Consider the following 24,779-nt stretch of genomic DNA (forward strand, 5'->3'; position numbering starts at 1 on the left):
TATGTCAATATTTAGAGAATTCTGGTGGCTTTCTCATAAAAAATAATTAATTCGCCTAACTGTTATAGCTTTTGAGCTACGAACGATAATGTTGACAACGGTAAAAATTTTTTTCTTTTCGATCAACTTATAATGTCAAAATGAAACTGTTGCCATTACCAAAGCCATTTTTCTTGACTCTCACTTTATTCCTCAACCTTTCCTCTATATTTTCGTATATTTACAAAGCAATTTCTATGAAACATAACTGAGATAGGGCTCTTCAAAAAAAAAATTTATCTAGCAATAATTCTCACCATACACCGGGCAGTGCGCTCTGTGTCTTACCCTCTTTTCTATCAATTTTTTCACCAGCTGGACTTATTCGTTTTCCATTGTTTTATATGACGATATTTAGGGAATTTTGTTGGCTTTCTAATAAAAAATAATTAATTCGCCTGACTCTAGTTTTTGGGTTACGAACGAAAATATAAAAATAAGTAAAGATTTTATTTTTTTGTTAAATAACACATTTTTTTTGTATTTAGAGGGTTGGGACTCTATTCTGACTATTCCACCATAAAATATAAAGATTTAGAAAAAAAGGACAGCAAAATGAACGTTGTTGGCATAAAATTTCTATTTTTGCTGAATTTTCGAAATAATTATTTTTTCGCACTGTCGAGCGCTCCCAGACACCTTGGGTCTCAAGTAGGCTCAGTGCTCAAACTATACAAATAGGAAAGTATTAAGTAGTTGTAGAACATTGATATGTGTGAGGTATGAAAGTGGAATATTTCCCAGAGAAATTCTTTAATTTCCAAGAAAATAGGACTCATTGTTTATTTTACATGGATATACAGTTTTACAATGTAATAATTTTGACCACCTGTTGCTGTAAAGGGGCCAAACTTCCATTTTTTAGTTGTAATTTAGTTTTACGAATAAATTAAGTATAAAGAATTTTTGTCTGAATAGCCTTACATATTTTCACTTGAAACCATCTGTCCTTTACTTGATTGTTGCTTTAACTGTCAATTTAGCCACAACAACACCTTACTTGCCATCCACACTGATAGTTAGCACTGGTAACAGTTTAATTTAATTCACTAGCAAACCATCTGTCAAGTTCAGTATAGAGAGACCCTTGTGGAATTCCAGTATGCACATTCCTAGAAATGTGCATAACTCTATGGCAGTTCAACGCACATCTAGACCAATTTTACATTTACAAAAAATGACCAACAGTACCTGCCTGACTTGTGGACTACTTTTCCGCCAAGCTTCGTATGAGAGGACCTCTGCCATCTTCCTTCTTTCTTCTTGATTTTTCCTTTTTAAATCTTCTAAACGGCATTTCAACATATCAACCTAGAAATATATTTCTGGGCTCAGCTCGTGTCGGCCTATGAAAGTATCCTTAATATCATTCTTTCTAGGTAAAATTATCCTAAAATTACCAGAGAAAAACAAAATTAAGAAAATGTCAGTAAAACTGACTCGCTCACTCTTAAAAGAAGTTGTCGGTATGATTAAAGGGGTGCGAGTGTGGAACACTACCACGAGCCAAACACCAATTAGAACTTCCTGTCAGAATCCCCCCAAGAGAGAGCTGATACCAACGGGCGATGCAGCCTCTACTACTACTACTAGAGGACGCCACGGACAGCAGCGCCCCTAGCGGTCATCCTTAAATTTTAGCGCTTGCGACAAGTCGCCATTTCTTGTGCTTGTGCCTCTTTTTGGATTTTCTCGTAATATCTACGATGGAACGCTCTGCTATTGCCACGGCTAAGTTAAGTAACTCATAAGTAACATTTTACCATAGTTTTATCTTCCGGGTACCAGTATTTTCCTCTTAATAGGTCATATACGGTTCCCCGGTTGTCTCGTGGCGGCCATGCCGCCTCGTAAGAATTCCCGGTCCTCCATACTGGGACTTCTTATACTTTATGGGCTTACGTTATCACATTCATTGTTTTACATAGAGTCTTAGCTAGTTCAGCCCTCCTACCATTCTCCTAGCTTGGTATTTAGGGCTCTTATTATCATTATTTCCGGCCCAGCATCCCGGCTCTTGCTCTACATCGGCTATCGCTGGCTCCGAGTAGGCTCCTGTTTTTCGGAACAGTCTGCCTCCTCCTGGGCTTCTTTCTCTTTTACTAAAAGTGTCTCTTCCACCTTTCGATGTATATTTATTTATTTATTTAGGGTGTTAGGCTAGCCTAGGTGCTTGTTCCATGTATTGGTACAGCTTGGTTCCACGTGGCCCTACCACGGTTGTGTTGCTCGCGGCCTAGGCCACTTGCGGTCACGTGTTCCATTGCACTTACCTGCCCTGCCCCTTCCCTCCCTCTCCGATATAGGGAGGAGCTGGGGGACCCCTTGGTTGTTATGACAACCTCATCGCCTTCTCTCACACTTTCGGAGGTGACCAGGGGTCCTCCCAGCGGGGGGTATAGGGCGACCACTATGAGGTACCGGGTCTCCATGCGGGTAGTTGGTGAGGCGGGGAGGAGTAGGCCTCCTCCTCCCCCCTTTCTCGCTCCCGCCGTGTTTCGCCGAGACCTTCCGCCTCCCCTCCCCACCCGTGCTCAGCCACCTCCCTTACGATACGAAAGGAGCCTTCCGTCGCAGCCGGGGCACCTTTGGTTATAGGTTACTGGCTCCGCTAGCGGGCAGGGTGGGCACCACGAGTGGTCGGTTGCTTGCCTACTATATCCTTATATCTCTCCGCCGTTACCGGAAGGGAGCTTACCCTTACCTACGCACTCTTCTAGTAGACGGGTGGAGAGAAGTTGTTTTATTTCTGTTATTTTAAGGATATATACCCTAATTCTAAGATATTTTACAATGAATTGTGTGTTATTATTGTTATTTTATCAACCATCCCCCGCCTTTTTCCGTCGTGGTTTCCATTACCACCACTCCTAGTTGGTTGATTCTTGTGCTTCCGCCATCGGCGGAGCCATAGCCTATCTTCCAACCTGGTTACCACACGTATTTTGGCGGGCTCTGGTTTTATCTAACTTTATCGCTCCGGCACCAGCGGAGCATATGTTAGGCTGTAAGTGTTTACTTGGTACTCATGTACTTTTTCACTTACAGGCTACCAACTGCCAGGTCCCAGCGTGTAATGCGACGCTGTATGACCCCTGTGGACATGACGAGTGCAGGTCCCACGCCCCTTGTGCCACGTCGTTCAACGAGTTGATCGTCTGGCACCCTGAGGCCTGCGCTATATGCTACGACCTAGTCGGTCAGCTGGGAGATGGGGTAAGTCCATTATAGACTTACTTATGATTTTACTAACAACTTCTAGTCGTAAGTTTGTTAACCCCCTCCACAATTGGCAGCTAATCTCACCTTTCTTTCAGGCTAGCGGCGTGAGGGAAGTCGCCCTCGCCCCCCCCTGAAAGCGTGGGTGGGCGGCTTTGGGAAAAACGCCGCCAAGGGCCAGCCCTACATTTTGGTAAGGAAGAGTGGCCCATCCAGCTCTTCCCCGCGGGCAAAGTCGACGGGTTACGTCGACCCCTCGTCCGCTGCCCCACATGATAGCCTCCATTCAGCAAGAACTCCAGCAATCGTTTGGGGTCGTAGTCCTCACAGGAGTCGGTTCCGGACGTCGCTGCCCTGGACCTTAACCTAGAGCCCATGGCGGTAGGTGTGGGGAGGATTTGTTGGTTGAGGTAGGTATGTCGGGCGCCCAAGGTCTTTCCTTGGGCGCTCCTGGATCTTCTCCTGTCTTCTTCTGCTTCTTTCCAAGGCTTTGCGGGATCTGAGATCCCTAGTCGCTCTCCCGCTCTCTCTGTACCTCCTAAGGAGAAGGGAAAGAGAGAACCGAAGACCTTGCCTAAGTCGACTTCTAGGAAGTCGTCTTCGTCTTCTTCGGCTAAGAAGTCGTCGACTTCTTATGCCGATGCGGTGAAGGCAAAGCCGGGCTCTTCCCATTCGAAGAGTTCCAGAAGCAAGGCTTCGAAGGAGAAGGCTCGCACTCCCACCGAGTCACTGCCTTCTCCCGCCTCCGCTGCTTCCGCTCCGGCTATGCGGAAGGGGTAGCAAGCACCAGCACCTGCGATCCTCTACTGTCTCAGTAGGGGTGATGGAACAGGTGGGCGTGCTGGTAGGCTCCCAAATTTCCGCACTGGGAACGCGGTTCGAGCAGATGTTTGCCCAACTGTCAAACAGTCTGTCTCAAACTGGACAGTCAATCCAGGATCTCTCTAATAGAATGAGAGAGAATGAGGACCGAGTAGCTGGGCTAGCTCAGGCTCCTCCCCCAGTCTCCCCTGCATCTAGCACGGGGATTCTTCAACTCCCACCTTATGACTCCTTGCCAGCTTTCTCTATGGAGAACCCATGGAGAGTAGCTGCCTACGCTCCATTCAAGGATGGAATGATTTCTATCCCGGAGTGTGGAACTCGAAGGATTGAGGACTTCGAGTTCTACCCTCCGGGTCTGTCGCAGCCTTTCATCGGGTATGCTAGGCTGACGCCAACGGCTCTCACGAGAGAAGACAAAATCTCTAAGGAGTCCGTTCTTTACAGTAGAGATCACGCCCAGCGGGAATGGGTTCACTGCCTTGAGGATTGGGAGTGTACTAACACTAGACTCCAGGCCTTCAAGAGTCCCTTCACTATCTTCGCGACGGAAGAGGACGTCTCTCTTCCGTTCGCCACGAAATTGGTGGAGAAGTCTCTCCAGGCAGTCCTCAAGGACGAGCCCATTCCACAGTTGCGGGAGGCGGAGTCTACTTCTCCTCTCTTCCCCGCCTTCGGGGAATTGTGGGAAAACCTGCCAGCTACATTCACGCTGGGTAAACTCAAGCCGGACTGCGCCATGGACCAGTTCGGTGAGAAGTTACCTAGGCTGCCGGATTCCCTAATCCAGGCAGAGTTCGATGCGCGGACTAGGTTTGGCAGGTCCCTTAATTCCCTCATCATCACTGAAATGGCTGCCCTTTCCTACGCTTCGGAACCGCTGTTCAAGATTCTGGCGAAATCTCAGTTTCAGACGGTTCTGACGGACGCCTTTGACTTCTTCCAGGCTAGGAGGGAACTGCCGAAGCATGTCCTACAAGAGTGCACAATCAGGCATGAGCCTAATAGACTCTTGGCTGCAAGCATGAGCGGATCTCTTCCCAGAGTCCGCAGTGAACGAGGTCCACCACGAAGCTGCTAGACTCAACCAGAGCCTTAGAGCTAGGTGGGGTATTTCCTCAAAGAGGAAACAGGAATCCGTTCCCACTGCTGGCAAGAAACCAAAGAAGGCTGGTAAGAGGTTCCAGCCTTATAAAAGACTCCAACAACAGCAGCAATTTGTGCAGGCAGTCCCAGTTACCCAACAGGGACAACCTTCCACCTCTAAACAGAACCAACCTTTCCTCCTGGTGCCCCAACAATCTCAACCATCCACTTCCTACGCTATCTCGCCGGCCTTCAACCCTGCCTATGAGGCTCAAGGCTACTCTCAACCGAGAGGTAGGGCGAGAGGTTACTTTCGTCAGCGTGGCGCAGGAAGGGGCAACGAGGAGTAGACAGTTCAGAGGAGGGGGCGTGGTGGCCAACCCAACCCGCCCATCAGCAATGAGGCTCCCCAGGTAGGAGGGAGGCTGTTCCTCTTCCGCCACAGGTGGGGGTTCACAAATTGGCACAGAGCATAGTGTCCAAAGGATTAGGCTGGAGTTGGATCAAAGATCCCCCTCCAATCAAATCATTTCATCAAGTACCGTCAGAGGAATTGATAGATTACGCGGAAGAACTCCTTCAGAAAGGAGCTATTGCGAGAGTCAAACATCTAAAATTTCAAGGGCGCTTATTCAGCGTGCCAAAGAAAGGCTCAACAAAAAGAAGGGTAATCTTAGACTTGTCAAAGCTAAACTCTTTCACTTCGCTGCGACAAGTTCAAGATGCTACCCTCTCGCAAGTAAGGACCTTACTGCCGCGTGGAGCCGTCGCATGATTTTTACTCCATTCGATCTTAAAACGGACGCATACCTATCATATCCCATATAGCCAGACACTTCCGCCCATTCCTAGGGTTCAGGTTAGGGAACCAGACATTTTCATTCAAAGTGATGCCCTTCGGTCTGAATGTAGCCCCCAGGGTATTCACAAAGATAGCGGAAGTGGTTGTACAACAATTGAGAGCTCAGGGAATAATGGTAGCGGCATACCTCGACGATTGTTGATCTGGGCACCAACAGTCGAGGAATGTCTCGAAGCTACCAAAAAGGTAGTTCACTTTCTGGAACATCTGGGGTTCCAGATAAACAAAACGAAATCCAGACTCACTCCGGAATCTCGTTTTCAGTGGCTAGGAATCCAATGGGATTTGTCTTCCCACAATCTATCAATTCCAGTGGCCAAACGGAAGGAAATAGCAAAATCTGTCAGGCAATTCCTCAAATGCAAACAAACGTCAAGAAGAAACCAGGAGAGAATCCTAGGGTCTCTTCAGTTTGCTTCGGTACAGATATCCTTCTGAAAGCAAGGCTGAAAGATATAAATCGAATTTGGCGGTCAAAAGCAAACTCCAAATATCGAGACAAGTTGTCAGTAATTCCACAGATCCTTCGCAACCAACTACGGCCTTGGTCAAAAGTAAAGAACTTAGCCAAGAAAGTACCCCTTCAATATCCCCTCCCAGTGCTAACCATTCACACGGACGCATCCCTGTCCGGGTGGGGGGGATACTCTCAGTTCAAACAGGTTCAGGGGACTTGGTCAGTTCAATTTCGCCAGCTCCACATAAACGTGTTGGAAGCAATGGCAGTATTTCTTACTCTGAAGAGACTGCTTCCCCCGAAGAAGTCTCATCTAAGGCTAGTTTGGACAGTGCAGTGGTAGTTCATTGCATCACAGAGGAGGGTCCAAATCCAAACATGTGAACCATGTCATGATAGCCATCTTTGCATTGGCGAGCAAACACAAATGGCATCTGTCTGCCACTCACCTGGCAGGAGTAAGAAATGTGATAGCAGACGCTCTGTCCCGGTCAGTTCCTCTGGAATCAGAGTGGTCTCTGGACGTCGGGTCATTCCGGTGGGTAAGCCAGAGTCCAGGTCTCCAAGTGGATCTCTTCGCCTCACAAGCGAACCACAAGCTCCCTTGCTATGTGGCCCCCAACCTGGACCCTCTGGCTTATGCCACGGACGCCCTGTCGTTGGATTGGAATCAGTGGAGGAGAATTTATGTTTTTCCTCCAGTGAATCTTCTCTTGAAAGTCCTAGACAAACTAAGGTCTTTCAAAGGGATAGTAGCTCTGATTGCACCGGACTGGCCCAAGAGCAACTGGTATCCTCTTCTCTTGGAATTGGGTCTCCGACCTCAACGGATCCCCAATCCCAAACTGTCACAATCAGTACAAATGAGGACTGTGTTCGCTTCCTCAGGAACTCTCCAGACCCTAACTTTATGGACTTCATGAAGTTTGCGGCTAATAAAGATGCTGACATTGATCCACAGAATATTCTCTTCCTAGAATCAGATAAGAGAGAGTCAACCATTAGACAATATTTACTCAGCTGTTAAAAAAATTAGCATCTTTCTTGAGAGAATCGAACACTACAACCATGACAGTTAATTTGGCTATTATCCTTTTTCAGGTCCTTATTTGAAAAGGTTTAGCTGCTAGCACGATTACCACTCATAAATCGGCTTTGAAGAAAATCTTTCAAGTAGGTTTTCAGATAGATTTGACTGAATCTTATTTCACATCTATCCCGAAAGCCTGTGCTAGACTTAGACCTTCCCAGAGGCCTACTACAGTTTCATGGTTCTTAAATGACGTCCTCAAACTAGCTTCAGATACTGACAAACTCATCTTGTACATTCATAATGCTTCTGAGGAAGACATTATTCTTATTAAGCCTAGCCTCAGAGCTAGAATTTCAGAACTGTCGGCTCTATCCAGGGATGCGGTCATGTGAATTCCTCCCATCAGGAGAAGTTCTACTTGCTCCGGATCGTAGCTTTTTAGCCAAAAATGAAGATCCTCTTGCAAGGTGGGCCCCTTGGAAGGTTATCCCACTTCCACAGGATCCTTCTCTCTGCCCAGTATCTACTCTTAGAGCCTTTCTATCTCGTACTTCTTCTAGATCCTCAGGTGCTCTCTTCATGAGAGAAAAAGGTGGTACTTTATCAGTTAAAGGTATTAGGCAGCAAATCCTTTACTTTATTAAACAAGCCAACCCTGAGTCATTCCCAAAAGCACATGATATCAGGGGAGTAGCCACCTCAATTAATTATTTCCAACATATGAATTTTGAGGATCTTAGAAAGTATACTGGATGGAAATCCCCGACAGTCTTTAAACGGCATTATTTAAAGTCCTTGGAATCTTTAAAGTTTTCAGCAGTAGCAGCGGGAAACATAGTTTCCCCTGATGCTGTTTAGTAGTTGTAGTATAGATCCAGGTCTCCTTTCTACCTACATAAACCAACATGCCTCACCCTATCGTCAGGCTACTCAACATCATAGCCTTAGCCGTTGTATCATATAGTGGTTTGTCCCTTATTTTTTTGCTAGGGACATCCACATTTGTACTGATAATGTACTTCAGTGTACCTACCCTTATTTTTATGCTGGGTTTAGGGGTAGGGGACACAATATGTTTGTATATATTCACCATTTTATGTTAATAATGAACTTCAGTCACAATGTGTTTGTATATATTTTGAAATAATTGTATTGATGATGGATTTCAGTGTACCTACCCTTATTTTTATGCTAGGGTAGGACACATAGTGTATATATTCTGGAATTTTGTATTTTGTTAAGTAAATCCCAATTTTTCCTTATTTTACATGCATCTTTGTAATTTACTTTAATTACCATTTAAGTACTTTAAGTTTACTAACATTTTATTATTTTACTGTTTAAATAAGTTAGTTTAAGTGCTTAATTTGTATGCTGTAATTGATTTACTTATATTATATCCATCATTTTTAATTGTTTTTCATTGTTCCTTTTTTCCCATCTTGTCTGTTTCTCTGGTACTCTTTCATAGGCCGACACGAGCTGAGCCCAGAAAAGGGATTTTGACGAAGGAAAAATCTATTTCTGGGTGATTGGCTCGTGTCGCCCTATGAAACCCCCCCTTTTTGTAGTTTGTTTTCCCCCCCTTGCAGGACAAGATGTATTTAACTGTTTTATTTAAGGATGTCCGCTAGGGGCGCTGCTGTCCGTGGCGTCCTCTAGTAGTAGTAGTAGAGGCTGCATCGCCCGTTGGTATCAGCTCTCTCTTGGGGGGATTCTGACAGGAAGTTCTAATTGGTGTTTGGCTCGTGGTAGTGTTCCACACTCGCCCCTTTATCATACCGACACTTCTTTTTAAGAGTGAGCGAGTCAGTTTTACTGACATTTTCTTAATTTTGTTTTTCTCTGGTAATTTTAGGCTAATTTTACCTAGAAAGAATGATATTAAGGATACTTTCATAGGGCGACACGAGCCAATCACCCAGAAATAGATTTTTCCTTCGTTCAAAATCTCCCTTTTTTATTATAAAGAATAAGGTTTTACATAATACTTACCAAGCAATTGCATTGCTGAAAATTTTCTACCTCAGCAGTTCAAAATTCAAATTTTGCAGTGGCACTGCCATCACTAGTGCAGGCGAACAGGACCCGCCCACTTTTGGGATCGTTACGTAAAAAAAAAAAGCAGAGCCTTCCAATTCGTTTGAGCCATTATCTCCATCTGTGGGGAGAAGCGAGGGCTTCGATTACGTAATTGCTCGGTAAGTAAAACCTTACTTGATCATAAAAATATCATTTTTACATAAGTGAGTTACCAAGCAATTACATAGCCGATTCCACATTAGAAGGAGGTGGGAGTCATGGAGTAAAAAACTACTGAAAACATTATAGTAAAGAAAATGACTTTGAAAGGCATTTTGCCAGCATTGCAACAATGCTTATTGTACCTTACCTGGTAAGAGAGCAGCTGCAGGTGATTACTACCTCTGGCTGACGCTCTCTAACCTGTAGAAGGGATGGTGTGGTAGTATAATAATGTGTGAATGTGAATGAACGTTTGATTATTATTATTTTGTTAGGTTGATTAGGTTAGGAAATTTTTTAACTAGTTTTACTATATTGTGTTGTTCTTGTGGGTGAAGGATTGTTGTTTAATATTGGTCTTTTCTTTTTTTTCACTGCAGTACTTGTATTGAATGCGAATGAGTGAGAGCTGAGGCTCCCCTTCACCTACACTCCACAATAGAAGCTGAGACACAGTTTTGCCAGTTAGTTGTGGAGCCCAGGAGTAAAGTGGAAGTGTGCTGGTTAAATCGCTGACCTACAGAGTTCGTGGCAGCTGAATTGGGGAACAACAATTCAGTAATTGTAAAAGGACAACCAGAGGCTCTCTGCAGCCGGAGCTGCTGACAAGAGGAAAAAGGGATTTTGACATAGGAAAAATCTATTTCTGGGCAAGAAAACCGTGTCGCTCCGTGAAATAGGTTCCTTCAGCACTATTTCTAAGGTAAAATATTGCTAAAATACCAGAGAACTGCTAAATTGGACCTGCCAGAATATTCCCGCTCGCTCACCTTCATTAAAAGGTGTCGGTATAGTTCTGGGGGGAGTGAAACCCATACCACGGCACCCTCTCCAATTAGCCTCTCCTACATCAAAAACCCCCAAGAAAAGGGGAGCCGTCCTACGGCTTGCTACCTACCACCGCGTAGGTAGCAGATGTAGCGTCATTCCTTCAGATAGCCATACACTAGACGCACACGTTTTTTCTTACTCTTGTGTTTTTGCTAATTTGGATTTTTTCCTTTGTTATGGATCGTCAATCTCCATCAGCATCCAAGTTAAGTACTGGTTTAAGTGTTGACACTATTTAGGGAGTGTTTTCTGGCCTTCGTGTCCTTATTATTTAGGTTTTTAGGAGTCGTCGCATCATGAGGCGTCGGCTCCGAGCCGCCATTAGAGTGTTCCCTATGTGTGTCCCTTCGGTTTCACATGGTCTTCCATACCTAGTGATCCGATTAGTACATATAGCACTTTTTATTTATCATCTCCAGTATTTTGGATGCTGTTTTTGACGGTTATACTTATGTTTTTGTATTTATTTTATTTTATTATATTTTCTTTTATGCGCTGGCACGGGGTTTTTCTTCTGAGCACGTCTCCTTGTTTCGTGCCCATCTGGAGCGAGCGTTATTCTTCATTCATGTATTTATTTTATTTAACTAATACTGCTTATCCGCCTGTCCTTTTTTATCGATCCAGCCTAGGCCAGCTTCTGGGATTTCCTGGTTGAGGCCATCCTTATCGGGTGGTCTTACTTGGTTGTCCTAGGACTGTTCTGTTCCTCTTTCTTATTTTTATTTTCACACCCAGTGTCCAGTACATATTTTATTGTCTTACTTTATTTGTGCTTTGTATTTGTGTTGGGTTGGCTAGGCTAGTCCTCTAGCCTCCCGCTCTGTCTCTCTCGTGGTTCATCATACAGCGAGGGAGGCGGGCGGTCACGTGATCGTCTCCCTCTGCCGACCTACCTTCCCCCCCCCTCCTCACAGGCCCCACTTAGGTTGGTGCTTATCTCGCTCTCGTCGTCCCTGACGACCGACCCGAGTTCTCGTGGAGGGGTGGAAGGGGGCCCCACAGGCCCTCGGTTTGCGGGTGACGCTTCTCAGCCGACCTCATCCCAGCGTGGGGGAGGAGCTTCGCTTACCCAGCTTCAGTTCCAACCTGGCTCGGGCGAGCTCGGCCCTCCTCGGCTCTTTGGGATCCTTACTCCATTCGCCCTTGACGCTCCCTCCCCATCTAATGACGGAACAGGCTTCCGGCTATATCCGGAGTCTCGGAGGTGAACGTCTATTCAGTGGCTATGCCTCCGTCAGGCAAATATTATTTTATTATTTCTTTCTATCATTTATGTGTTAGAGTATATGCTCCACTGCGAGTTACTACTCTAGTGTTATTTTGATTAAGGAACCTCCGGGTTCCACCGTTCCGGTCTCACCTTTGGCTAGTGCTCCTACTCTCCGGTTTGATATAGTAGCCTCAGTGGTTACCGCCCTATGCTCCAGTCTGTCCAGAACGCATCTGCTTCCCACTGCTACAACTCCGGAACGCTTAGTTGAGTGCATGGAAGGTTTGGCAGGTTTGGACATATTTTGTTAGTCCGGGATACTCCGGTATTAGTTTATGCAGTATTATTGCAGTATTAAGATTAAAGAATTTGCGGTATTAGGATAAGGAATTAAGTTTAGACTTGCAGGTGGTTGGGTAAAGTTAAGTTAGGCATTAGAGGATAAGATTAGAATATAAGTTGTGAACTGTAATTTTAAGGAATAAATTAGGTTAAGGAAAATCTTAATTTAATTCACTGATCCTTCAAATTTGTTCCCATTAGTATCCTCCTTCGATTGTGGAACCTGAAAAGCCCCTACACTGGCAGTACTGGCCAGGATTCGCCTCTACTCAGTGGGGACTTTGTAGCCATGGAAGTACACTGATGGATGACAAAGAATAAAATATTGACCTTGCCCTGGGCGTAAACCAGAAGAAAACAACGTTGTTACCTACACTAGATAAAACCCACCACCCCAACCACTAAAATAAGAACTGGAGGGTACTCCGGGCATTGTACCTCCAGGCTTCCCAAAAACTCAAAACCTCAACACAAGGTGAGGAGATAGAATCAATACTACCTCTCCAAACATGGAAAAAGGCCCTAAGTTACTACAATTTTCTAATGTCGTTTCCATGTCCTTGAGATAATGAGAGGTGAATATCGACTCTGACCTCCAGAAGGTAGACTGGAGAAATGAGGCCAAAGACATATGTACTATGATGAAAAGCTAACAACGTGACAACTGCTCAAACCTCATGTGCCTTGACTCTTAAAAGTGGAAGAGTGTCCACTTGAACCTGACCATAAGCTTTGGTAATGAGGCTTCTCAAGAAAAAAGAAAGAGCAATCTTGGAAAGGAGTTGTGAAGGGTCCTTCACAGAACACCAAAGATTATTTGTTGGTCCCCTATGTAATCTTCTCCGTTCTACTTAGGTAATACCTGAGAGCCCTCAGATACAGGATTCTCTCTCCTTCCTCCAGCTGAGAATGTCCATTCAATTCTTTATAACGAATGAATGGGGCCAAGGATCATCAGTGTTCTCATTCTTGGCAAGGAAGGACAGAGAGAGGGAGCAGACTGCATCTCATTTATATCCTATTCTCTTGTCCATCGCTTGAATCTCGCTGACACATTTAGCTGTGTCTAACACTACTAAAAATAGTCTTATTTGTGATATTCTGGAAAGAAGTTGAGCGTAAAGGTTTAGAGGTGGAGGTCGAGAGCCACTTCAGAAAAACGTCTAGGTTCCAGGTCACTACATCAGATCTTTTCAGCTTAGAAGTATCAAATGATCTAATAAGGTTGCTTATATCTTGGTTAGAAGATAGATCAAGTCCTCTATGACTACAACTTCCTTGTACGTATTCCTTAGGAAAATAATAAAAGTCTGCCAGTTGACTTATAGTTCTCAGAAGAAATGTGAATTTTGCTGCACCACCTTCTGAAAATTGTCCATTTTGATTTATAGAGCTTGCTAGAAGAGACTCTCCTGCATTTGGCAATGGCCTCTACAGCTTTCCGTAAAAATCCTTTTGCTCTAACAAGGCTCCTGACAATCTGAATCCTGTCACCCACACAGTGGAATCCTTGGTGGCATCTGAGGAAGTGGGGCTGTTTGAGCAGCGACATTTCATCGATTGGGCTAGCAGATCATGAGTTAACTTCCCTGCAAAGCTGGAAGGACCTCCTTAACCGTCTCCTGTGTAACTGTAACACATTTGGTGGTGAACCATCATAATTCTCACTTCTTGAGAATGCCCAATGAGAAGAGAGAAACAAACTCGGCGGATCCATCTCTGACTGTCTTAAGACACCCGACCAGTTTGCAGCAAAGTCTTAGCGAGGACAGGATAGTCTTCAATCTTCCCCAGCAGTGTTCCCACTGCCCAATCTAAAAAGCTAAAAATTTCCAATACCTTTAATAAATTCCTGACCATGTGGTTCAATTCCAGTGAAGAAAGCAACTTTCACTGAAGCAAAAGCAGTCAAGAAGCGACGACCAAACCACAGAAGTCTCCATGAAGGAGGCAGACTCTCCCACGAAAGGAGCTTCCTTGGTGGCATAAAAGTATTATTTCTTAAGGAGCTTTGTCATGGTAATTGCTTTATAGCAAAGTTAAAGGAAAGGAAAACGCATCTTCTTCGAGAAGTTCTGCAGCAAGGAGGCATTCGCGCACATGTTGGAGGTGCCTGTTCTCGTGATTGTTCTAGAATTGTCAGGTGTGATATGGAACTCAACAGGCGCCGACATGTCGTGAGGGACGCAGCGTATTATGATGCAACATTTCGTCTAGATCCTTCTAAAAGTTTCTGTGACATTCGCTGTTATGCTCTGCCCCCTTCAGCCCCGCCCCAGTTCACTATATATATAACTTATATATATTATATAATATATATATATATATATATATATATATATATATAGATATATATATATATTAATATAATATATATATATATCTATATATATCTAATATAGTATGCCCTGAGGGATCAGAGAGATGATCAGTGAGAGACCAGCAGAGATCATCAGAGAGAGATAAGAGAAGAAGGAACAGACGAAGGATAAGAGAGGAAGTTGGAGCACAAGAGTTTGGCCGGATTCAAGTCAAGTCGTCCAGTTAGAGAAAACGACAGAGGTATTTCGACGTTGAGCAAGCCTTCAGAGAAGAAATGTTCTACAAGAGGTTTTGAGGAGTAACCTGCTCTTCGAGTATCAAGAATAGACATTGTTCTCTGCAATGCAGAGTCAAGAAGACGTCTGAAGTTATAGTTCTCCTTTGTGAAGCCGTCGCTTCGAGGATTGATTGTCGACCGCTGCAAAACTGGCCAACAAGTATTTTCATTACCTCACTGTTTCCCCAGTTCATGCATTGTAAGGTTTTATTTTGTTATGTAAATAGGAGAAACCATTCTGCATTTATCTTTCTTAGTAAGCTTGTAAATAAACCTTTGTTCTGTTTGTGTATCTTTCTATATTCGTACCCCCAGTTTCAACTGTTGGTGTTGAATTCTTTTGTTTATTATAACATCGAACTTGAGGCGGACCACTCAAGGTCCGTGACATTAGTGGCGACCTTGCTAGGCTATTCAGCACCGTTGTGGCGGGATCACAAAATACAAATAACCTCCCCACATAAACTTAACCTGTCTGGCTATCAAACCCACCCTCAATCACACTTTCCACTTAAAACCTACCTGTCTGGCTATCAAACCCACCCTCAATCACACTTTCCACTTAACACTACAAAATACAGCAGGACAATTGCCTCAATACCTACATACAGAACAAAAAACACAAACAGGTACTCACCTCTGGTTTCTGACACTTAGGGCTAGGCTGTGCTGTCCACTGGATATAGGCTATAGGCTAGCCGACACAACCACCGCCGACAACCAAGCACAACCCCCCCCCCCCCCCCCAAGACCAACAACCCCACAAAAACTCAATAACCCAACAAATCACTGCAAACGAACACCAACCGCCTGAAAGAACACGACAACCACACAACTCACAGAAGCACAACAACCCGCCAAAACCAACACTGCCCCAACCACCACTAACAGACACCGAAAATGCACCACCAACCTTCTTAACCTCGCCACAACCAGACAGACACACGCACAACAACTTCACAACCCCAAAATCTATCAATTACCACCCAAACAACGAAACACCAAAGGACAACTGCTGCCAAAACCGACACTGACTTGACCAGACGTCTCACTGTTTTCGACTCTCGTAACAGACTTCCATTGACTTCCTACAAAGCGCCACAACAGACATACTTCCGACCGCCATCTAACCACTCCCATTCATTCTTCCACCAATCTCTCTCTCTCTCTCACACACAACCTTTGGAGATGTTGTCAAATCTAAACTATCATTACTCCTCCATATTACCTCCCCCATTACATTTGACAACATCTCCTTACATTTACAATATCCACACTAAATTGCCTTTCGCAACACCCAAGGATGGTCAGATGCAGGTCCCCTGGATCTTGTTTGAGGACCATCATACACTCTTTCAGTTACATCACCATTCACTTCTTCCAAACCACTTTCTTTCAAACTCCCATTATCTCCCTCACTACCATCCTCCCAAATTCCATTCACCACTTCACCGATGTCTTCTAAGTCTGGTTCCAACATCTCCCCTATTTCGGCCACCAAACCACTCAGTTCATCCATACTTCTGTCAAACTCCTGCAAAGACTTATCCATCCTATCAACTACCTCCTCACTACTCAGTTTCCTTCTCACTGAAGTCTTATTTGTCCCTGTCAACTCAAACCCACATACAATACAAGTATCATTCATTCCCCCAGTCATCCGTAGCGCACGCTTTATCAACCGTTTGCACCCTAACACCAACCCCTTTACCATGCCATTCACGCTTTTTCCTTCCACTTCCTCTCTCCACACTCTTCCGCTTTCTTCCATACTCAACCAACACCAACTGTCGATCTCCCAGACCAATTTGTTCACCGACAGTCGGCTCATACTTATTCACCCTTAACCACTCACTCATCGCATTCTCCCGAACATACTGCGGCACTTCCCTCCACTTACGGAGCTGGTTATGGTGTGCCCTAACCTCATCCATTCCCCCACCTACTCGCAATTTCCCCAAAACATAACTCAATCCACTCGGTCCCACTTCCAAAATCTCAAAAGGTCCTTCAAATTTCTCCCTTACTTTATTCACATTCATTCTTCCCATCTCAACCACCTCTTTCAACACCTTATCCCCAATCTTAAAACTCTCAAACCTTTCACTCGCTTTCTTCCACAAATCCCGATCACCTTCTGACAGACCCAACCGCGGTCTGACAATCCTTTCAAAATTCAACACATATTTACAAGGAGACATACCTATACTCTTCTGCAGTGTGGCGTTACATACCCAAACTGCACGTCCTACATACATATCCCAATCCTTGTCGCTCTTACTCATCATTCGCAAAATCTCAGTCATCGTCCTAACAGTCCTTTCAGCCAACCCATTCGCACTGGGCATATACGGAGTAGAATACACATGCACAATACCCCTTCTTTTAGGCACCAGAATGGGGCAATGAGAATCATCGACACATTCCTGTGGGCTTGGAACTTCCTTAGTATTTCCCTTATCATTCCTAAGGGCAGAAAAGCTTACAGTTCCTAGTCTGACCATTCTAGAAGCATGGCGTCCACTGCCCATGCCACTAGATCCGGAACCGAAGAGCAATACAGTAGAGACAATGATTTTTTGGTGGTGGCAAACAAGTCTATCATTGGCTTTCCCCACACCTTCCAAAGTTACAGGCAGACCACTGGATCTAAAGTGCATTCCATAGGAATGACTTGGTTGTGGCTACTGAGCTGGTCTGCCAGCATGTTCATTTTGCCCTCTAATCATCTTATCATTTTTGTTGGATTTTTGTTGGCCCAGAGGAAACGGTCACTTGTCACCTCCTTGTTTGGAGATATAAAAGTACACTGAAACTTATGGACCAGACTTCTAAAGCAAATGATTGCAACCTCAGGCTGATCGCTTTCAATTCCTTCAGGTAGATGTGCCAGGACTTCTGTTCTAGTGTCCACTCCCCGGAGACCTTCCTGTCCTCCAGAAGAGCTCCTCAGCCTACTATATCAGATGCATCTGCATAAAAATTCAGCTCTAGGTTGAGTGGAAAGAGCGACTTCCCTTCTAGCAGTCTTTCTTTGGATCTCCACCACAGCAGGTGTTCCTTGATTTCTTGAGTAATCAGGAACAGAAAGCACCCAAATGTTTCTTTCTGCTCCAATTGGCCAGTACAAAGAACTGTAGAACCCTTATGTGCAGCATCCTCAGCAAGACAACTGCTTGATAGAGGACAGAATTCAGAGGAGGCTCATCCTTAGCCAAACACTCTGGGAGAGAGAGAAACTTGATGGCTTTAGAGATAAAATGCATGTTACCTCTTGTCCTGGACTGGGGTTTTTGCTAGCCTTCACAAAAGGGCAAACTTTGCAAAGGTGAAGAAGACTTAGTGGGCTCAGAGGATTGCAAAAGGTCTTCAGTCTATTCTTTTGCAACTGGGAGGCAATTCCGTTTACCACAGCTTGCAGAAAGAGGAAGTCACAAGAGAGTGGGGAAAAAAGAAGAGCTGATTTCTGGACTGAAGTTACAGTGGTCCCCCCATATTTGCAGGGGATGCGTACCAGACCCCCCCCCCCCCCCCCCCCCACCCCCCCCCCCCCCCCGAATAGTTAGAACCCGCGAATGTTTGGAACCCCTATGAAAATGCTAAAAACAGCCTATTTTGTTAGTTAAAACTCAAGAGAAACCCACTAAAAATTTTCATACTTGGTTTTTTTAAGTTTTATCACAAAAAGTGCATTTTATGATGAAATTCATCAAAAAAACCAGGAATTTATGGATATTTATCATAGAAAAATACCGCGAATGCGTGAATTTTCCGCGAATAATGCGGGGAAACGTTCCCCAGAGAAAGCCGCGAATGTGTGAGTCCGCGAATCTGGAGAACGCGAATAAGGGGGGTCCACTGTATTCCTTTTGATGTAAAGGAACACCACATTTTGCCTTTCTTCAATAGGCACATTGCAAACATTGAAACCAATTCATGGGATCTGTCCCTAATATATATCTGTCTACACAGGAGAGACCTGCTAACAGAATCCATGAAGCTTGTCACTTCAAAAACTTTTAAACTGTTACGCAGCAGATGATCTGTCTTAGCTGAAGAAAACAAAACTTTCACTGCCGCAAACCCTGATCTTCGAGATGATTCGATAAGCCCTTTCCAGCAGCTGTCTGAAGCCACCTGGGAATCAACGTCAGGTGCGAATGAGGGGCCAAGTGTCTGTGGTACGACTTCTCCCATGGTGGGGAGTATGTCAAGTACCTTTGCTTAGGAGAATCGGCAGGACGGATAGCCAGCTCCTCCATTAACGATTCAATTTTCTCTCGATCAAGAAGAACAAGCACTGACTTTCCTAACTGAGCCATGAAGTTACCCAAGAGCTCAATCTTCGCTTTGAGGTTGGAGATGGAACTGGGTTCGGAAGCATGGGAGCTGGGTCAAGGATTAGCTGTTACTAAAGTAGAAAGACTGAGATTAGGTGACATAACAGAGATAATAGGTACTTCAGAGGAAGATTTGGAAGATTCCTGACTAGCTAAAGATCAATTCATGCCTACCTGTTGCTTTTTGCTTCCCATTCTTTTCTAGTTTGAAAAGATGAGAAGTCAAAACCTTCCATTGTCTACAATCCTAGTCACATTTGGAGAGCAAACTTGACCCCTACATTTGGTACACACCGTGTGCAAGTTGTAACTAGCAGACGTCAACCGTGTCTTGCAACCCTTGCTGCAATAACAGATACTAATCACTCCTGAGTCAGACAGTGTCAAATGTAATTTGAATAAACAGTCTCCAAATCTTAAACCGAAAAAAAAGTCTGTAATTGACAGCCTGACTAAGTAAATGCTGAATAGCTATGAAAGAATTTCAGAATACTTCATTGATACGATGGTCAACAACCAGTAAAGACAACAAAATCTAAATTTAAAGAGCTAATGCTTGCAACAGAAGCTGGCAGAAATTAATTGAACTCTCTGCTATATTGCTTATTTCCTCCCTGATAGTGGGTGGGGCTACCTATCTACACCAAAACAAAAGAATCTCTACCACAATTTTCCATTTTAGCTGCCGGTACTTAGAAATTTGAACTTTCTACCGCATCTAGATTTGAGGCTGTGGTTGATATGAAAGAGGGCTAAGAATGGAGAAATAGGAGCAGGAGGGGAAGAAATAACATTATCCTCCACCTCTGCAGGTAAAGGGATAGCCTTTGGGCTAGCTCTACTCTCAGCTCTAAGAGCCACCTTCCTCTTCCTAGCCTTGCCTAATTTCTCTGAATGAGACTTGAAAATATTTCACCCTTGACATTCCGAGCATCAAAGATCTTTTGGAACACTTCCCCTCTACACTTAATACACGTAGTATGAGTAATATAAGTCAGTTTAAACAATCTAGTCCTACATCCTTCAGTGCAGTACTGAATCCCAGAAGAGCTAGAATCTGATAAACAAATGGTAAAGTGATAAGCTAACCTTAGCTAACAAGCTAACTAGCAAAAGACACTGTTCAAAAAGAAATACATCACCAAAAATTATGGAAAAAGATCCAAGGATGAAGCAAAGACTGCACCCAAACCACCTATGAGCCGGCAGAAAACGAATTGGAAGGCTCTGCTACTTTGTACCTAACGATCCCAAAAGTGGGTGGGTCCCGTTCACTACACTAGCGATGGTAGCGCCACCACAATATTTGGATTTCAGACTGCAGCAGAAGAAAGCTTTCAGCTATGTAATGGCTTGGTAAGTCACTTATATAAAATAAAACAATAAAGGTGAATTGGAATAAAATAAAATCATAAAGGTGAGTTTAGAACGAAATAAACACAGTAAATGTTTAAGGAGGTTCTACAGTAATCCCTCGCTACTTCGCGCCCTCAGTGCATCGTGGATTTTTCAAAAATATTCATCAAAAATTCAAAGTTGAGAAAAAATGGCACGGGCGCTAGTAGAAGGCAGAGAGAGTACATTAGAACATCAGGTATCAACACGGAGATGGCGCGTAACTCAAAATCCACCTCTCTGATTCGCTGGCCATCTCGGCTCCTGAATCTCGCAAGCTGATTGGCCGAGACGTGTTACCCAGCATCTCCCCCTGCCGAGCGCCCAGCGAAGGAGGACCGCATTCATTGTTTTCTCGCGCTCGTGTCGCTACTCTTGCCGCATGAAAGTTTTAGCTGTTCTTTTGTGCTTTTTTTGTGCAAGATAGTGCTTGTGACGCCCTTGAAAATGGCTCCTAAACGTCCTACACCCTCTACATCCTCTGGTCAACCCAAGAAGAAGAGAAAAATGATGACGGTGAACGAGAAAGTGAAGTTATTGGACATGCTTAAGGCAGGCAGTAGCTATGTGTCTGTTGCCCGCATGTACGGACTGAATGAATCAACGGTTCGCTACATATAAAAAGACGAATTAAAAATCCATAAAACTGCCTCAATAACGTTCTCCAAGGACACTAAGCGCGTTGTGACTCCTCGTAATAAGAGGATTGTGCAAATGGAGAAAGCGTTATCAGTGTGGATAATGGACTGTCGGGAAAAGAAGGTGTTTCATCGTCATTTATCAAGATCATCGTCATTGATAGAGGTGAGTTATGTATCTTGTTATAAGAATACAGTTATTATTTACATATGCATGTACTTGTACACAAGAAAAATGTATACTACGCATTTAAAAAGTAGGGGGGACCCTACTTCGCGGTTTTTCACTTATCGCGGTCAGTTCTGGTCCCCATTAATAGCGATAGGTGAGGGATTACTGTACTTCCATAAAACTTACGTAAATGAAAGTAGAATAATGAATTATAATAATTCTAACCAAAGGGGCATTGCAAAATTACCAATTCTTAGCACCTAAAAAGACTACAAAATATGAGAAGATATTTAAAGTTGAGCAACTTGAAAACTCAATTATTGAGGTCACAGAGCAGCAAGGAGTCTTGAATCAAATCACTGTAATGTCTAAGGATATTCAAAATATAAAAGCAAAAACATTTCTGGCAGGAACTTGCATTTAGGTAATCATGAGTTTTAGATGATCAATTGTTCATCTGAGGCAAAAATGTACAGGGAAATTACTAGTCAAAATATCATAATTATACAAACATGATATTGTTAGTATACAATAAAGTTTTGTACATACTTACCTGGCAGATATATACGATTGATGGCCCTCCCAGCCTCCCCTCAGGAGACAGGTGGAAGAGAAAATCGGACAAGAAAGTGGGATTGGTTCTTACACCTGCCACCCAGCGGCGGGTAAGGTAGATCACCTGACCGACCTGTCGCGTGTGCCGCGAGTTTTGAGTTCTGTCGTGACGTCAGAGACGTAAGCTAAGTATATATCTGCCAGGTAAGTATGTACAAAACTTTATTGTATACTAACAATATCATTTTTGTACATGAACTTTCCTGTCAGATATATACTTAGCTGATTGACACCCTTGGTGGAGGGAAAGAGACACTCAAGTACAAAGAAAGGGGAGACAACACATGTTATAGGATATAAAAACCTTGGTTCTTACCTGTTTTAGGCAGAAGACTTCATAGTTACTGTCTATTAGTCTGCGTTGCCTGAAGAGTTACAGCGAAGGCATGACCTACAGCTGAAAAACTCTTTGGGTCTACCAATGGGAACTGACTCCGCTTACTTGGTAGAATCCAGTTAGGGTCTTGTCAAAGGGGATCCGCCCACTTAAATGACAGAACCTGTCCACTACCAATGCAAGGAGCTCAAGCACAAATCAGATCACCTAACCAATATACTAAATGTTAGTAATACGATTGAAAGAGATGCCTACCTGCATCCTCTTTCATATAACCATAAAAAACACAAGACAATTACCAAATGGGAAAAATTTTAAAAAGGATATGCTTCAGCTCCCTGCCGCAGCACTGAATCCGCCGATACGTACGGGCCTAACCCAAAGCACTTCTCATAAGTAATTCTCACGTCTCTCAGGTAGTGGTTGGCGAAGACTGAGTCACACCTCCAAAAAGTCGCTTTCATGAGATTCTGCAGCGACATATTCTTCTTGAAAGCCAACGACGTGGCGATGGCCCTCACTTCATGCGCCTTGACTTTCAGAAGCTTATAATGGTCTTGGTTGCATGCTGCGTGAGCTTCCTTTATCAGGTTCCTAATAAAGAATGCCAGAGCATTTTTTGACATTTGCCTACTGGGATCTCTTACAGAACACCAGAGGTTGTCCATGTTGCCCCTAAGCTTTTTCTTTCTCTGGAGATAAAACTTAAGACTTCTTATAGGGCAAAGAGTCCCTTCTGCTTCTACTCCGACCAGAGAGGATAAGCCTTTTATCTCAAAACTCCTGGGCCAAGGTGAGGAGGGATTTTCGTTCTTGGCTAAGAAAGAAGGAAGAAAGGAACAAATCACAGAGTCTCCCTTGAATCCTACACTTCCTTCTAAGGCTTGCAACTCACTAACTCTCTTAGCCGAGGCCAACGCCATGAGAAACAATGTCTTCATCGCCAAGTCTCTAAATGAGGATGATTGAGGTGGTTCGAATCTCGAGGACCTCAGGAAAAGCAAGACCACATCGAGGTTCCAGCTTGGGGTTAAAATAGAGACTTTCTTAGTAGTCTCGAAAGATCTTATCAAGTCATGGAGATCTTTATCTTCCGAGACGTTCAATCCCCTGTGCCTGAACACTGAAGATAGCATGCTCCTGTAACCCTTTATAGTTGAGACTGCCAGACCGCATCTTTCCCTCAGGAAAAGGAGGAAGTCTGCTATTTGGGTCACAGAGGTACTGGAGGAGGAAAGCTTCTGATTCCTGCACCAACGTCAAAAAACATCCCACTTCGACTGGTAGACCCTGATGGTGGAAGGTCTTCGTGCATTTGCAATAGCCCTTGCAGTCTTTGCCGAAAAACCCTTCGCTCTGACCAGACTCTTGATAGTCTGAATCCAGTCAGACTGAGAGCGGGGAGGTTCTTGTGTACCTGTCGAAGTGGGGCTGTTTGAGCAAATCGATCCTTAGTGGCAGGTATCTTGGAATGTCTACTAACCATTCCAGTACCTCTGTGAACCAGTCTTGGGCGGGCCAGAACGGAGATATCAAGGTCATCCTTGCTCCTTCCGATGCTGCAAATTTCCTTAGCGTCTCTCCCAGAATCTTGAAAGGAGGGAATGCATAAAGGTCTAGGTTCTTCCAGTCCAGCAGAAATGCATCTATCGCTACTGCTCTCGGGTCTGAGATCGGGGAGCAGTAAAGGTCGATCCTCGCGTTCTTGGAGGTCGCGAATAGATCCAAATGAGGTCTGCCCCACGTCCTCCACAGCTCCTGGCATACGTCCGAGTGAAGAGTCCACTCTGAGGGAAGGACCTGGTTTTTCCTGCTCAGAAGGTCGGCTCTGACATTTCTTTCTCTCTGTACGAATCTGGTGAGGAGTCTTATCCTCCTTTCCTCCGACCACAGAAGAAGCATTCTTGCTGTTTTGTACAGGGAGAAGGAGAGGGTCCCCCCCTGCTTCCTGATGTAAGCCAGGGCTGTGGTGTTGTCTGAGTTGATCTGAACCGCTGCCTTCTGGACGAGGGGCTCGAAGGCTTTTAGTGCTAGCCAAACCGCCATCAACTCCTTTTTGTTGATGTGCCAGGACACCTGTTCCCCATCCCAGGTGCCTGACACTTCTCTTGAACCTAGCGTCGCTCCCCAACCCGTGTCCAACGCATCTGCAAATAACACTAGGTTGGGGTTCGGCATGTGAAGGGAAATACCTTCCGCGAAGCGAAGAGGGTCTGCCCACCAGAGGAGATCCTTCTTTATCTCGTTCGAGATCTTGAAGCGGAATTCTAGATCTTGAGATCTTCGGTTCCAGTTTCGATTAAAAAAGAACTGTAGTGGTCTCAGGTGCAACCTTCCTAGAGAAACGAATTGCTCCAGCGAGGAGAGCGTCCCCAACAGACTCATCCACTCCCTCGCTGTGCATACATCTTTCTCTAGAAAGGTTGCGACCTTCTCTGAACAACGGGTTATCCTTTCTGGAGATGGATACGCACGAAAATCCAGAGAAACCATCCGAATCCCCAGATAGATCCGATCTTGGCTGGGGATTAACTG

At 44.4% G+C, this 24,779-nt stretch overlaps 1 protein-coding gene across 1 annotated transcript in view; it reads right to left on the minus strand.

Annotated features, from left to right (window-relative positions):
• LOC135224789 (trichoplein keratin filament-binding protein-like) overlaps positions 1–24,779 on the minus strand; it is a 276,218-nt gene that overhangs the window by 246,773 nt on the left and 4,666 nt on the right. Inside the window, exon 4 of the mRNA XM_064264114.1 lies at positions 1,212–1,350. Within this exon, the coding sequence (XP_064120184.1) occupies positions 1,212–1,350 (139 nt within the window). The remainder of the gene's footprint in view (positions 1–1,211; positions 1,351–24,779) is intronic.

This window comes from Macrobrachium nipponense, chromosome 12 (genome assembly GCF_015104395.2).
Source record: "Macrobrachium nipponense isolate FS-2020 chromosome 12, ASM1510439v2, whole genome shotgun sequence".
Taxonomy (NCBI): Eukaryota; Metazoa; Arthropoda; class Malacostraca; order Decapoda; family Palaemonidae; genus Macrobrachium; species Macrobrachium nipponense.